We start from the raw sequence: 14,536 nt of genomic DNA on the forward strand, positions 1-14,536 counted from the left end.
CAAATATTACACGATCGATGCAATAATTGTTCATGAACTTGAAAACTCCAAAACAAGAATGTAAACCTTATATTCACTGTGAATTCCTATTTTTATGGTACGTGAAGTAGCACAGGCAGCAAAGACAGCTCTCCACTACACACCAGGGGCGCTCAAGGGTAAACACGCTGTAACGTCTTATCAGAAGAAGTCAATTACCAGTCGGCACAGTTCCCTAGCTAACCGATAGCTACCACCATGGAAGAAGCAAAAAAGAAAGATAATAAGCCTACAGAAAAGGGGGGAGAGAAGGACAAGGATAAGGAAAAGGGACAGCAGTCCCCTGGGAAAGAAAAAGAAAAGAAGGAGGAACAAGAACTGGTAAGTTTGGGGAGCGTGGTGATTCATTGAAAATGTGCTAACTATAAGCGCAGGGTCTGGAGCAGATATTTGCCTTAGTCACCGTCGCTTTGACAACACCGACATAGCGGGGCATAGTCTCTGGTATTTAATTATACCATCTAAAACCCCTTGGTTTTCTGAATTGTAAACATACCCCTTAAAATGTTAACACTGGTATGTACTTACAGCCTTAACAGGACAAATGACTGAAGTTCAAGCCCTTTAGCTACTGTTAGCCTAGCATTATCCGTCCTACCGTGTTCGCTGTGCTACTAGCTAAACTTTACTGTATGACACAGCAGCTTGGGCCTAAACAATAACCCCACAGCAAAATGTGCTTCGTATTGACAGAACTGCATCTGTGATTAAGCTTATCATAAGTTAATTAAATTAACTGTGTCAAATGATTTTAAATGTATTGAACACATTGACCTTAGTCTGCTTTGTTTATATGTTTCCATACGTGTGACTTGTAACTCCACGGCGTATGAAAGTCGCCGATAAATGGGTAAAATTGGATAAGTCACCCACAAATATTCAGTCCATTGGGTGGTCTACTGTTTTATAGACCACGTACACTTACTGTCAACTCGGATATGTTCATCAGAAATTTCACATAACTATTTTATTAACTAGAATAATCCAGTAGGCGTGCAATTCTGAGACTTTAGATTATTTTTCATTAACATTTCAGTGCATGTTGATCAAACATCTCTGATTTTATCTCATTTGTTCAAATAGCATTTTTCTGAAATTGTGGTAGATTCAAAAGCAGCTTTGCAAACCTGAGTCATCCTGCCTTTTTGTGTTGTATAGAGAAGAGACTTTGTTGTTAGTTCACTTTCTTAAACTTTTACATTCTACTGACTTTGCCGGCTTTGGTCCACAGAATTTGTGATGTAGCACCTAAGTTTTTTGCAATATTAACATGCATCGCAGCACTCAACCTCCTAGGCATGTTATTGACACACACACCTGTATGGTACAGATGGCAAACTGCAAAAACTTGTTTTTGTAGAAGTGGTGTACAGCTGCTGATGAGCAATTATTTGAGTTAATTTAATTCAGTCAAATTCAGTTTATTTATGTAGCGTCAATCCCCCACACATCAGTCGAATCATACATTTATTTCAATTCCAGTTACTTGCATAGTGTCATTGAGTTTGTAGCGGTCTGTCATACTAAGCATGCATGTAGCAACGATGGAGAGGAAAACTCTTTCACAGGAAAATGTCATTTTGAGATACAGACCATGCACACAAAAAAGAAAGAAGAAAGAGAAGCATTGATTCAGGAGTACTTTTTATTTTAAAGAAAAGTAAAAAATAAAAAAGTAGTACTAGCTTCTTTTGTGGCTTCTTCTCAGAGCCATAAAGAGTAAAAACACAGCTTTGGTTATTGATGTAATTTGTTATGTCTTTTGTGCTTTTAGACTGATAACTTAAGAAAATGATGAAGACTCAATTATTTTATCTTATCATTAAGTAAATCTATAACTGACCGGATCCATTTTCTTTTTTCTGACCGTTGTCACTCTCCTGTATTAAGCACCATGAATGCACCATTGTGACGCTTTTTTCTATCATTGCCTCTTTTCTTTTGTAAAATGATCTTCTTTCATTTGTGATAACATTTTTCATTTTGTCACAATTTCTCAGTCAGAGGAAGACAAGCAATTACAAGAGGACCTGGAGATGATGGTGGAGAGGCTGAGTGTGAGTGTTGCAAACTTCCTTTCTTCTGCGTGTGTGTGTTAGGATATAAGATCTTCAGCTGAGAATATTTTCTTCCTTGTTTTTCTCAACAGGAGAAGAACGCATCATTGCATCATCAAGCGCTAGAAGAGCTGAGGCGGCAAATCCGCTCCTCAACCACCTCCATGACCTCCGTACCAAAGCCCCTGAAATTCCTGCGCCCACACTATGGCAAACTAAAGGAAATCTACGAGGGCATGACCCCCGGAGAGAACAAGGTGAGCCTTGTTTTTACTTTCTGTAAGGTTACATTTTATTCTAACATCAAAATGATGCCAATCGTTGTCGTTTTGTGATTCAATTTTTTTTTCACCACCACCAAGGGACGATGAGCACAGTTGTGTTCATTGTTGGTTTGAGATAACAGCTGCATGTAAAACATGAGTCTTATTGCTTCCTTTGCATCTTCACAGGAATCTGATCTTATTTCCGACAGATCGTGTGTGCATTATAGAAGCTGATTGTTTAATGGGGTTGTTATTGCTATTAAACTTTGCATGTAAAGCTCAACATCTAATAAGCTGACAACAGTGAGAGGAGATGGAGAGTACCGGTGACAGCAATTTCAGTATATAGTTAATTTAAACTCTTATGCATGTAGTTAAATAGTAGTATTTATGTGTGTAAAACCAAACAGACAAACAAAAAAAAAGAACAGGGCAATGACATCAGCTCTTCATCATGATGCTTTAGATACTGATATCTTCATACTTGACTAAATGATTTATTTCTGTTTTTGTTGTAGCGTTTCTGTGCAGATGTGGTGTCTGTATTGGCCATGACCATGAGCGGGGAGCGGGAATGTCTGAAGTACCGTCTGGTGGGCTCTCAGGAGGAGCTGGCCTCCTGGGGTCATGAATATGTCAGGTAAATAAATAAATAATCTACGAGTCATTCCATATGTAAAAACCTTCAGATAAACGAAATGTAGAGATTTTGACATGTTTGTTTTTGCTTTTTCTTTTTTCTATCCATCTGTTAGTCATTAGAACTGCTTGATTATGTTGGAAATCAGTTGCATTTGTTTGGGTCAATAATAAAGCTGTGTTTTTTGTTTTGAAGAAGAAAATAAGAGTTAGAACATATCTGTTTAATTTTTTTCTGTATGCAGTGGTTCCAGAACAATCTGTTCTTTAGTAAATTTGGTGTTGTTTCTACTTGCATATATTAATGTCAACATATTTATGTATTTTTAATCAGATATTTGACACTGCACATATGGCAAGAAAGTCTTCAGTAAAACACTGAAACAAGATTTAAAAACTTGGATTATTTGCACTTCTCTAGTCTTCTCTATGCAGTATAGACTACAAGACAAGGAGCATTTTAAAAGTTACGTAAAATTGTGTTATGACTTGTCAATAAAATGTTATTTAGCTTTATCTGAGATTAGTGCTTATTCTCAAATTCTCTCCCATTTCTGTTAGGCATCTTGCTGGTGAGGTGGCAAAAGAATGGCAGGAAGTGGAGGAGAATGACAAAGCCCAGCAGGACACTCTGCTCAAACTGGTGAAGGAGATTGTGCCCTACAATATGGCTCACAACGCAGAGCATGAGGCGTGCGACCTACTGATGGAGATCGAGAGGCTGGACATGCTGGGGGACTACATCGATGAAAACGCCTACGGAAAAGTCTGCCTGTACCTCACCAGGTTAGCACCCATTGCTCAGAAAACGCAGAGTTGATGTTTAGAAATATGCATCTTCACTTTTGGCTTAATGTCTTTTTTGTTTTTCTTCGTTTTAGCTGTGTGAGTTATGTTCCTGAGCCAGAAAACTCCGCCCTGCTGAGGTGCGCTTTGAACATCTTCAGAAAGTTTAACCGTTACCCAGAGGCTCTGCGGCTGGCCCTGATGCTCAATGACATGGAGCTGGTTGAAAACATCTTCACATCCTGCAAAGACATGTAAGGAAAATTTACTTTTTGTTGACCAACTGAAATATAACTATACTACGGAAAACTTATAATCACATGAGCAATTGTTATATTAGCTTGTTGTTGTGAAGCCTCCCTGTCTTTGTGGATTTGTACTAAATACGTAGTTTGTTTCCTTTTCATGCAGCGTCATCCAGAAGCAGATGGCTTTCATGTTGGGCCGTCACGGCGTCTTTTTGGAGCTCAATGAAGACGTAGAAGACTACGAAGACTTGACAGAGATCATGTCCAACGTTCAGCTCAACAGCAACTTCTTGGCCTTGGCCAGAGAGGTAGGAGATGGTGGCCGCAACATGCTTTATAAAAAGTTACTGACATTTTTCTTTGTACTTTATTGGGAAGAGGTTTATCATTACATCCAAGAGATATATTACTCCTTAAATCTGTAGATTTTAAATCACATGCAGCATGATGCTAGGAATTTGAAGACCAGTGTTAGAAATCAGATTTTGTGCTAATCACCTTATCTGATTACGTTTGACTTTTATTTACTACAAAGTGTTTTGTTTATTCCAGCTGGATATCATGGAACCCAAAGTCCCAGATGACATCTACAAAACCCACCTGGAAAACAACAGTGAGTCCAACTCCCAGTGTTTGATCAGCTATAACAGAGAGCCATGATTACTGCTTGTCCAACTTAAAATTTGCCAAGAGCTGCAAACATTACACAACTTTCTGAAAACTGACTCATCAGCTAGCGCTACAAAATGCGTTTCTTTTGTAGAAAAATTAAAGAACCACAGTTTCTTTCAAAGGGACGAAATGCAAGTTCCAAAAGTCTTGTGACCCAATAATGAGAAAATTTTAAAAATGTGTTGTACCATTATTATCATCTTCTTATGGGCATTCCATCAAAAATATTACATAAAACAATCACAAGATTTAATATTTTTTTCATGTTTGCTTTTTGGTTTAGGCTGTGTGTAAATTTCACGAGAGAAATTTAATATAAATGGCCCTGAAGCTTGTTTCACATTTAAAAAAGAAATTGGAAGGGCTCCTATGCAGTTTAGATAAGTGTGGAAAATAATCCAGTCATTACTCCCTCCATTTTCTGCTCTTCCTTGCTTAATTTTCCAATTTGAAAATCTGCACAAAATAGAAATGTTTCCCCATCCAACACTACTCTGAAACCTTTGCTTGAAAAGCCCCGAGAACTCTAGAAATGCGAGTTATCAAACATGAAAACAATTGGAGCCGTGGTTTAACAAGCTGCATTTCTCTCATGTGAACAGAATTATTTTTCAGTTGAACGCGCTGTGTGTTTACTCACCTCTGTGCGACATGTGACAGGGTTTGGCGGCAGCGGCTCCCAGGTGGACTCGGCTCGTATGAACCTGGCCTCCTCCTTTGTGAACGGCTTCGTCAACGCAGCCTTCGGACAGGACAAGCTGCTCACAGATGATGGCAACAAGTGGCTGTACAAGAACAAAGATCATGGTAGAGGAACACCCACCAAGCATACATACAACATTTTTCACATGTGTTGTAATCCTTATTGTCTTTAGTGAATCTGTTAATTTTTTAAAACTGAATGTCCTCAGGGATGCTGAGTGCTGCTGCTTCTCTGGGTATGATCCTGCTTTGGGACGTGGACGGTGGTCTGACTCAGATTGACAAATACCTCTACTCCTCTGAGGACTACATTAAGGTACGATGGGGTGCATGCAATTGCTTATTGCAACAGGCTTAGTTTTGAATTTATATATTTGAAAATTGACCTGAAAAGGGATTGAGGATTTTGAAAAATTTAGTCTATAAAATTAGAACTGGCAACAAGTGGCATCAGAACCAAGTTCCAATAGCGTGTCTGAACGTGTGGCTTAAACAATCAGATTATCCTCACATCTGGTCTTGGCACTGCCTGTCAGCCGGGCTTCATCTTGGCACCAGCAGTGAAACTACGTCATGGATAAACTGTCATCTCTGTGCCTGTGCTCTGCAGTCTGGTGCGCTCCTGGCCTGTGGCATTGTGAACTCTGGCGTGAGGAACGAGTGTGACCCAGCCCTGGCCCTGCTTTCGGACTACGTTCTCCACAACAGCAACATCATGAGGATAGGAGCCATCTTTGGGTAAGGCTTTCTGTCTGCAGAGAAATGTTGTGATGCTCTAACAAAGTTCCATAACACAACACAAGGGTGGGCAATATGGCGTGAAAATAACATTCCCAATTTTTTAAATAATTTTTTTATTCATACTGGATTGAATTTTTTTGTTGTTGTTGCTTGCTTTCTTTTTTGAAAAATAATTTACAGATGACAGAAAATATTTTTTAAAAGTGGCTATTATTTCAATCATCCCTCATTAGGGGCAGGCTATGGGAATTTTTATTTAAATGGAGAATAAAGTCATAATACTAGCAGAAAGATCTAGCACAATCGCATGATTGTTTCAAAGATGTGCTACTGATAATAATTTGGTGCTGATGTGATAATAGATTAATTATTGGCGGTAAAACCTATACCAAAGTCTAACTTGACATGATGCTCAACATTCCTCATTTTAAATTTTTTGTTTATCTCTACTGAATTCTCACAATATTGCTACTTTATTTATTCTCCTAATATTACAACTTTATTCTGGTAATATTATGACTTTCCTCTCATAATTAAAACATAAAAATCTTAGCCTGGCCCTAATCTTTCGTCACAGAGTGAATTCAACTGAACTGAATTCAAAGTTCAAATAAATAAAAGCTGCAAAGCTAACAAGATGGTAGGCCTTTGGTGTGCTGACATCACTCTAAACTATGGAAACTCCAGAAATGCATTGGTGAAAAAGAATTCAGATTTTCCAAATACAAGATCTTTAAAAAGATAATAATAATAATTTATCGATAATATCGGTTTATTGCCCAGCCCTAGCATAACGTAGATGTACAGATAAACATCATTTTTTCTTTTTTTACTCTCTCTGCTTGCAGACTGGGTCTTGCTTATGCAGGCTCCAACAGAGAAGACGTTCTCTCCCTGCTTCTTCCTGTCATGGGAGACTCTAAATCAAGCATGGAGGTACAACTAAACGTCAATTTAGACCACCTTTTATTTTACTGGGTATCAGTTCAGTACCATTGAAGTGCTTGTGTAAAATGTGAAGGTGGTTGGCGTGACGGCGCTGGCGTGCGGCATGATAGCGGTGGGGTCGTGTAACGGTGACGTGACCTCCACCATCGTTCAGACCATCATGGAAAAGAACGAACAGGAGCTGAAGGACACTTACGCTCGTTGGCTGCCTCTGGGTTTGGGACTCAACCACCTGGGTATGCTCACAGTGTGAGGAGAATAAAATGATTCAATGCAAACTGTGTAAGACATGCTGACTGAATCACTTTTTTAAAGTACGTTTCTGACTAAAGGGGGTCATTTTATTGTCCTCAGGTAAAGGGGAAGCAATTGAGACGACCCTGGCAGCTCTGCAGGTTGTTCCCGAACCGTTCCGTAGCTTTGCTAACACATTAGTGGACATCTGTGCGTATGCAGGTAAGCTTTTTTTTTTTTTTTTTACTGTGTGTTAATATGTGGATACATATACCATAATAGCAAATGATTAACCCTAAAACACTCTGCTTCTGTCCCTCTAGGGTCTGGGAATGTGCTGAAAGTGCAGCAGCTTCTCCATATCTGCAGTGAGCACTATGAAGCCAAGGACAAAGACAAGGATGAGGACAAAGACAAGAAAGATAAAAAAGACAAAGACAAAAAGGAGACAGCTGCTGATATGGGCTCTCACCAGGTGAGGATTTGTCGAGGTCTTCGGTGATGTTGAACACCAAATCTGACCGTGTCAGTGTTTTCAATCAACATCGTTTTACGATTCCGTTATTTTTTTTGGATTGAAAGTTCTGACAATTTTCTTCCAAAGTGTTGTGTACGCTCTGTGCTCCCTTACTGCTGGCTGCGGTCTGCATGTGTTTAACTAAGTCAGGATTTTTTTGTCTCCACTTATTGGATGACTGCAGGAAAGGAATCTTTTTCCTTTCCTGCAGGAAAGGAAATCTTTCCACTTCAGGAGAAGTGCTGAAACGGCTCATTTTCCCTACACCAAGAAACATTAATTTATTAGCGGAAAACAGGTGAGTGTTTTTTGACGTAGTGTTAGGACAGTATAGGCATAAATAGAAGTACAGAAACTTGCCGAAAGGGATTTTTTTCTTAATAGGTCCTCTGTAATATAGCATTGTATCCTACAAATATGAAGATTTTCTGATGACAGCAGAATCTGTCTAACTTGTTGATCTATCAATGATCTGATGATTCCAGTCATCACAGAACATCTCAATAGATGGTAGGCATCACTGCTGCTCGATTTCAAAATGTTAGTAGTTACTTCCACACATCTCTAAAAATTTCTTGTATGTTGTGTCTGTAATGTTCCATCCATATTTCCCTCCCATTTGTGTATGATTGCTCCATTCTTCCTTTGATAAAGAAGCATCAAAGAGTATATCAAGATTTCCTCATTGGGAATTCATGCAACATTTTTATCTTCCAAATTGTGTTATTTCCTGCTGATAGAATAAAATATTAACAAATGCAAAAGTTACTTCCAACTTTATAGGTACACAAATGCACCATGATAAGAAGTGATAGAGATGAAGCTGACTATATTTCTTATCTCATAAGGAATGTTTGACTTCAGGCAACAAATCTAAGCAGCTCTTTATCAGACATTTTCACACTTGAGCGACAAAATAAGAAAGTTACAGGCTTGAGTTCTTGAATCATCCCTATTTACAGTATGATTCAAAGCCTAGAACAAGGTTCCCCTTTGTGTGTGTGTTACCAGACCGATTGTTGGTGCTTCTCACAGCCTGAAGCGGCCTTGAGGGGGACTGTTGAAGCGAGCGCCTTCACCTATCAGTCTGCTTCGATGTACTGTCTCACATAAAGCCTCTGACTGCTGCTTTGGCCTCTAAAAATCACTTACACCCAGCTACAAGTATTATACCACCTCTTGTAAATCTAAAATTTATGTTTAGATTTACTTATTCTATACATAGAGGTTTTATGTGGCTCACATTAAGATTAAAAAAGTTCACATGGCTGGTTACTGCATCACAATTGCATTAGAAAGATCCAACTGACATTGATTAATTCATAGTAAATGGTGGATATAAGTGTGATTATTATTGGGGTTGGATGGGAAAAAGAGATAAAAAAGGAGAAAAAGCTGCAGAAGTGCTCGTGGCTGCGTGAACGAGTCACACTTTGGTCACACAAGCCATCAAATGAAAAATATCAAGACACTGCTTCATATTTTTTGGACATCATCTTTGGTCGTTGGAACTGTAAGTCAGGAGTTTCAATAAGAAAGTTTATGTTGACGTGTTTCTCTCCGTTCAGGGGGTTGCTGTTCTCGGCATCGCCCTGATTGCCATGGGAGAGGAAATTGGTTCTGAAATGGCTCTGCGAACATTTGGACACCTGGTCAGTTTTCTTTATTTTTTCATAACTTCTTCCTTTTACATTATTGTCTGTTCTATTATGTCTCTCTCATTTCTATTATCACCTGTTAATCTTTACCATATTTTTATTTTGGGATAAATCTTAAGAGTTGCTGTTTTTATCAGTTTAAACCAGACAAATAATGTTGTGACTTTTTGTTCTAGTTGATGCTTATGTTTTCATGTTTCACTGCTGCAGCTGCGCTATGGAGAGCCCACCCTGAGGCGAGCGGTACCCCTGGCCCTCGCTCTCATCTCCGTGTCCAACCCTCGTCTGAACATCCTGGACACCCTCAGCAAGTTCTCTCACGACGCCGACCCAGAGGTTTCCCACAACTCCATCTTTGCCATGGGCATGGTGGGCAGTGGTACGCGTCTGATTTAGTGTTTAAAAAATATTAGAATCTGCTTTTAGCATGGAATATTATCTGTGAAATCATTTCTTAGACTTTCTTTTAATCCTTGATGTTTCTTACAGAAAATACCTAGATGCTTCTTTCATTTTCTTACATAAAGTCCCTTCAAAATGTAGCGTAGTCTGAATTTAATTCCTTGTCTTTAGGCACAAACAATGCCCGCTTGGCAGCCATGTTGCGACAACTGGCCCAGTATCATGCTAAAGATCCCAACAATCTCTTCATGGTCCGACTGGCACAGGTGTGTGGCACAACAACGTGAAGCCTTCATCAGACGTTAGTGTATGTGTGAATATCTATTAAGCCTTTGCTGTTGACGTGTCCACAGGGTCTGACTCACCTGGGCAAAGGCACACTCACACTCTGTCCCTACCATAGTGACAGGCAGCTGATGAGTCAGGTTGCCGTGGCCGGACTACTCACCGTGCTCGTTTCCTTCCTTGACGTCAAGAACAGTACGTTTGTTTTGTTTTTTCCTCTTGGTTCTCTACACACATTTGTTACTGTGTTGGCAGTGGAAAATTCAATATTTTTGTCAGTCGTCTGTTAATGAACCCATGTTGTTCATTGTGTGCATTTCAGTAATCCTGGGCAAGTCTCACTACATCCTCTATGGCCTGGTTGCTGCCATGCAGCCCCGTATGCTGGTTACATTCGATGAGGAGCTGCGACCGCTGCCTGTGTCTGTCAGAGTTGGACAGGTAAAGACGAGAATAATTAGCCTCCTGTTAAACAACTACAAAAATGTTTTCAAATTGTATGTTTTTGAAAGTAATGCAATTGATTTTAGGGAGGGTGGTAGTTCAAGTTCGGAGAAAATCAAACAGTTTCTTATTAAGCTGCTCTTTAATTTCAGGCAGCATAAATCAGTTTCACTGACATTTAATCTTGCAAAGCTGTGTAGTTAATTCTGAAGGCAGTTTGTTACCCTGTAAAGCAAAGTATTGCTTTTTCTCCACTAGAAAATTATGCACAACTTTGTTTTTCCAGTCAAATCAAATCCAACGGAGTTGTAATGTTTGCAGCTGTTTTCCTAATTTTGTTTTCACTAAATTAGGAAATCAAGCCAGGCACAGTATATCATGAAATATGTAGATGTGGAGTATTAGATTGGCACAGTAGCATAAATGTAGGGGATAAAATGACTAAAATTATTAGCCTTTCAAATTATTGATACAATTTTAACAAAAAACCTTATGTTAAAGGTTTGCAAGTGGTGGCAAAAAATACTCAGTATTGTTGATCCAGTATCAGTAATATAAAGCAGACTTCCGCGGAAATCCCAACAGGATTCTGTCAAAAGGCAGCTGCAGGTTTCCTCCTCTATAATATCCAGAACTAGTTTTTCGTGCATAAATTCCTTAGATATTTATCTTGTCTTTTTTCTGTAAATCATAAGTAGTAATTTAAATTTACTTAAATTGATGTTTAGTTGAGACCATGATTATGATGTAAACTGTTAAGATTTAATCAGTGTGGGGATATGATGTAATTGCGAATTTGTAAAATGATGAATCAATCAGAATGAACCTCTCCTGACATTCTTACAACCACTTTTAGCCAATTCCAATTTCCCATTAAAATTCCCATGGACCTTTTTTCTTATTCATTATTTATAATCACTTATGAATAATGAATGATAATTAATTAAATGGTCATTAATTATTTGTAATAGAAACATAATTTAGATCATACTGGATGTGTTGGAAAACAGTTGACATAAAACATGTTTTTTATTAACAGGCTGAAGAATTTTTGAGTTGGCAATTTAAAATGTCTTTGACCTTTTATATTAGCTGTTGGTGTGGTTATGCATTATACAGCCGTCTTTTTGTTTGTTACTTTCGGAGAATCCTTATTTCCCTTAGAGAATAGCGTTTCACAACACAAGTCGAAAGCTCCAGAGTTTTCAGCTTTGCTGTTATCTGTTGAAGAATATTGATCTTTCCTGAACAGCATTTCAAAGAAAAAATACTTTTTTATATATATAGTTGTTTGTTTTGTTTTGTTTTTCTTCTAGCTGTATTGTTTCAGATTTCAACAATAACTTACTTCTTAAATCAGTAATGGCATCCAACTAAAGAGTGCTGTTGTTGGTGCTTGGGAATAATGTGTGCTGTTTGGGAGTGGGGGAGAAAAAGAGTAAATCTCTGACTGTTGTACTTTTTTTTTTCAGTGAGCTTCTAGATATCACTTTCTATTTCATAGCACTTTCTATTTTAATCTGAAAGTGTAAACAAACCTCTCCTGTGGACAGATTTGTTCTCCTGGTGATTTAAATAAAGCAAGATTTTTTTTTTTTTTTTTTTTTTTTGGTACCAAAATCTCTGACTTCACATTCAAAAGCCTTTACCAGCTTCTAAACTTGATTAACTCTAACCCTTGGACAGTGAGGATGGAAGAAAATGAAAATTAATTGCATATTTGTAATTCCTTTCCCCCCACAGGCTGTAGATATTGTAGGCCAAGCAGGCAAACCCAAGGCCATCACAGGTTTCCAGACTCACACCACACCGGTGCTGCTGGCTCACGGAGAGCGGGCGGAGCTGGCCACAGAGGAATACCTCCCTGTCACGCCAATCCTGGAGGGATTTGTTATCCTCCGCAAGAACCCCAACTATGAGACCTAGACTGCACCCGTTTTCTCTGGCCTTTCCTTGTGTCTGAGGGTTGTCCTTCGAGGCTCTTGGCAGTTGTTTGGTTGTTGATTGCATTGCTGAAAGGACTCAAAACAAGCCTATCATCATTTGTTGTCTGTGGCCCAGCTCCAGCACGCTTTAACATGGATGGATGGGGTGTGTTTGGTTGGAGCGCTATAAAAGGGAGGATAAATTAGAACCTCATCCTTTACAACCTAAATGGTTTTCACATTGCTCTAATTTTGATCCTCCTCCTCCTCACATGCTGACCCAGTTCTTTGACTGACCTGGGAGCAGTTAATTGAGATGGAACCTGTTTGTCACTCTCCTGTAAAGTTTTCAGTCACGAATAACCCAATCCTGATTGAACATCAGGTATTTTCATTAGCAGACATCCTTGGCCACCTTTTGTAACTAGAGCATTTAAAGTTATGTATTCTCCATCACTTTTGTTTTCCTTTTTGTTTGTGTTTTTCTTTTGTTACAGTGCTGTAAAAGGTTAAATCAACAATAAAATCAGCTCAATGGAAATGTGGTGATTGTGTGAATTTGTAGTTTGTTATATAAGCTTTTTTCAAACCATTTCTTCCATCAATCATAATTGTCCAGGATCATAACCACAACTTAAACATCTTTCTAACCATGAGACCAGAAAGTTTTAAAGATGAGAAGAAAAAACAAATGAGGTGGATTAGCCGTGCTTGCCAAAATGTTGTGACCAGGATATGTTAAATATTGTGTCTGCTTTCTGGATATGGAGTTGTTTGCATTTTGAGAATGTCACAGAGCACTGGTTTTTAGTAAGGGGCCTTTTCAGATTGGTTGCAAGACTGGCTGCTATGGTGATCCTTCCTGCCCACAGACAGCATCCTTTGATTATAGGTACTTTGGTTTCCTTTAGAATAAACTATTTCTGAATTTAGTTGAATTCTCAAAATTCTATTTTGTACTACTCATAAATGTGCATTAATCAGTTTCACAGCTTAACATTGAAACTGGTACCTTATGTAAATGGATAAGGTGTGGTTTGAGTTATGATACATTCTGTTATTCAAACTTTTTATTTGACAAAAATATTTTCTAAATATTTTATGTGTTTTTTTTTCAGGATAAAACAAGATTCCACGGGCAGGTTTAAAGTTAGTATTTTGAACTTAAATGTCCAGCTTCTATCGAATTTGAAAGGAAAATATTGAAATTTGACTCTGGAAAAATATGTAATTTTGTAATGAAAAATGCCAATTGAAACATAGCTCAAATTCTAAATTATGCTTTTTTAAATATACAGACAAGCAAATGATACAGAAGAGGATTATGGCAACTAAAGGAAAAAAAATCTGACTTTACTTTCATAATTCAAACTTTTTTCTCTGAATTTTTGCTTTTTTTCTTAGAATACTGTTTTCAGTCTCAAAATTATTTTTTATGCCCCTGATCTACTTACTCGGGATGCAGCTTTTTATAATTGACCTACTACTTGCCAATCTCAAAAACTAGCACTGATTGAAGAAAAGTAGAAAGCCATCCCATTCAAAATAGATAATGAGGCTGGCACAATACAAAGTTGTAATATGCCAGAGAAGGAACCCAAATTGTATCAACGTCGTCACTGATACTCACTAGAACAATAACATTTTCCATAGCTGTGACAAAACATGTTTAAAATCTTTCTTTTATTAGTATAACATTGCTAGAAGACAAGAGGGAGATCCCAGCTAACTGGGATTTTGACAGATTGGTGTAAACTGCATTAAACTGTAATAAGCAGTGGCAGGCACAAAGAGTTACTGAGTTAACCAAAGTAAGGACTGAATCCCAAAATAATCTTTGGAATACCATTTTGAACACTTTCCTGAAGTCCTTTGTTTACTTTTAAATTTCTATGAAAACTTTTGGAGCTTGAACCTGTTTAAACTGTAAACATATAATGACACTTTCTCAGTTTTAAGCACATTAACGCTTG

The 14,536-nt window shown here is 38.1% G+C and overlaps 1 protein-coding gene across 1 annotated transcript; it reads left to right on the forward strand.

Moving 5' to 3' along the window:
• The first annotated feature begins 124 nt into the window (after positions 1-124).
• Positions 125-13,104, forward strand: psmd2 (proteasome 26S subunit ubiquitin receptor, non-ATPase 2). The gene is made up of 21 exons (XM_014991752.2): positions 125-360; positions 2,040-2,096; positions 2,189-2,353; positions 2,881-3,002; positions 3,563-3,787; positions 3,883-4,041; positions 4,199-4,343; positions 4,588-4,648; positions 5,368-5,514; positions 5,619-5,725; positions 6,020-6,147; positions 6,999-7,086; positions 7,172-7,334; positions 7,453-7,554; positions 7,656-7,807; positions 9,418-9,501; positions 9,718-9,886; positions 10,081-10,175; positions 10,263-10,389; positions 10,517-10,635; positions 12,382-13,104. Exons 1-21 carry the CDS (start codon positions 238-240, stop codon positions 12,562-12,564), a joined length of 2,721 nt encoding a protein of 906 aa, XP_014847238.2. The 5' UTR covers positions 125-237; the 3' UTR covers positions 12,565-13,104.
• Positions 13,105-14,536: the final 1,432 nt, after the last annotated feature.

This window comes from Poecilia mexicana, unplaced genomic scaffold (genome assembly GCF_051168715.1).
Source record: "Poecilia mexicana isolate PSO_F unplaced genomic scaffold, ASM5116871v1 scaffold_13, whole genome shotgun sequence".
Lineage (NCBI taxonomy): Eukaryota > Metazoa > Chordata > Actinopteri > Cyprinodontiformes > Poeciliidae > Poecilia > Poecilia mexicana.

What these genes read in the sequence shown, in the direction of transcription:
- psmd2 (XM_014991752.2), top strand. Translation starts at nt 238, where the DNA reads ATGGAAGAAGCAAAAAAGAAAGATAATAAGCCTACAGAAAAGGGGGGA. An exon ending in TCTTGGCCTTGGCCAGAGAG is followed by an intron (nt 4,344 to 4,587) that starts GTAGGAGATGGT and finishes TGTTTATTCCAG; the next exon opens with CTGGATATCATGGAACCCAA. An exon ending in AGGATAGGAGCCATCTTTGG is followed by an intron (nt 6,148 to 6,998) that starts GTAAGGCTTTCT and finishes CTCTGCTTGCAG; the next exon opens with ACTGGGTCTTGCTTATGCAG.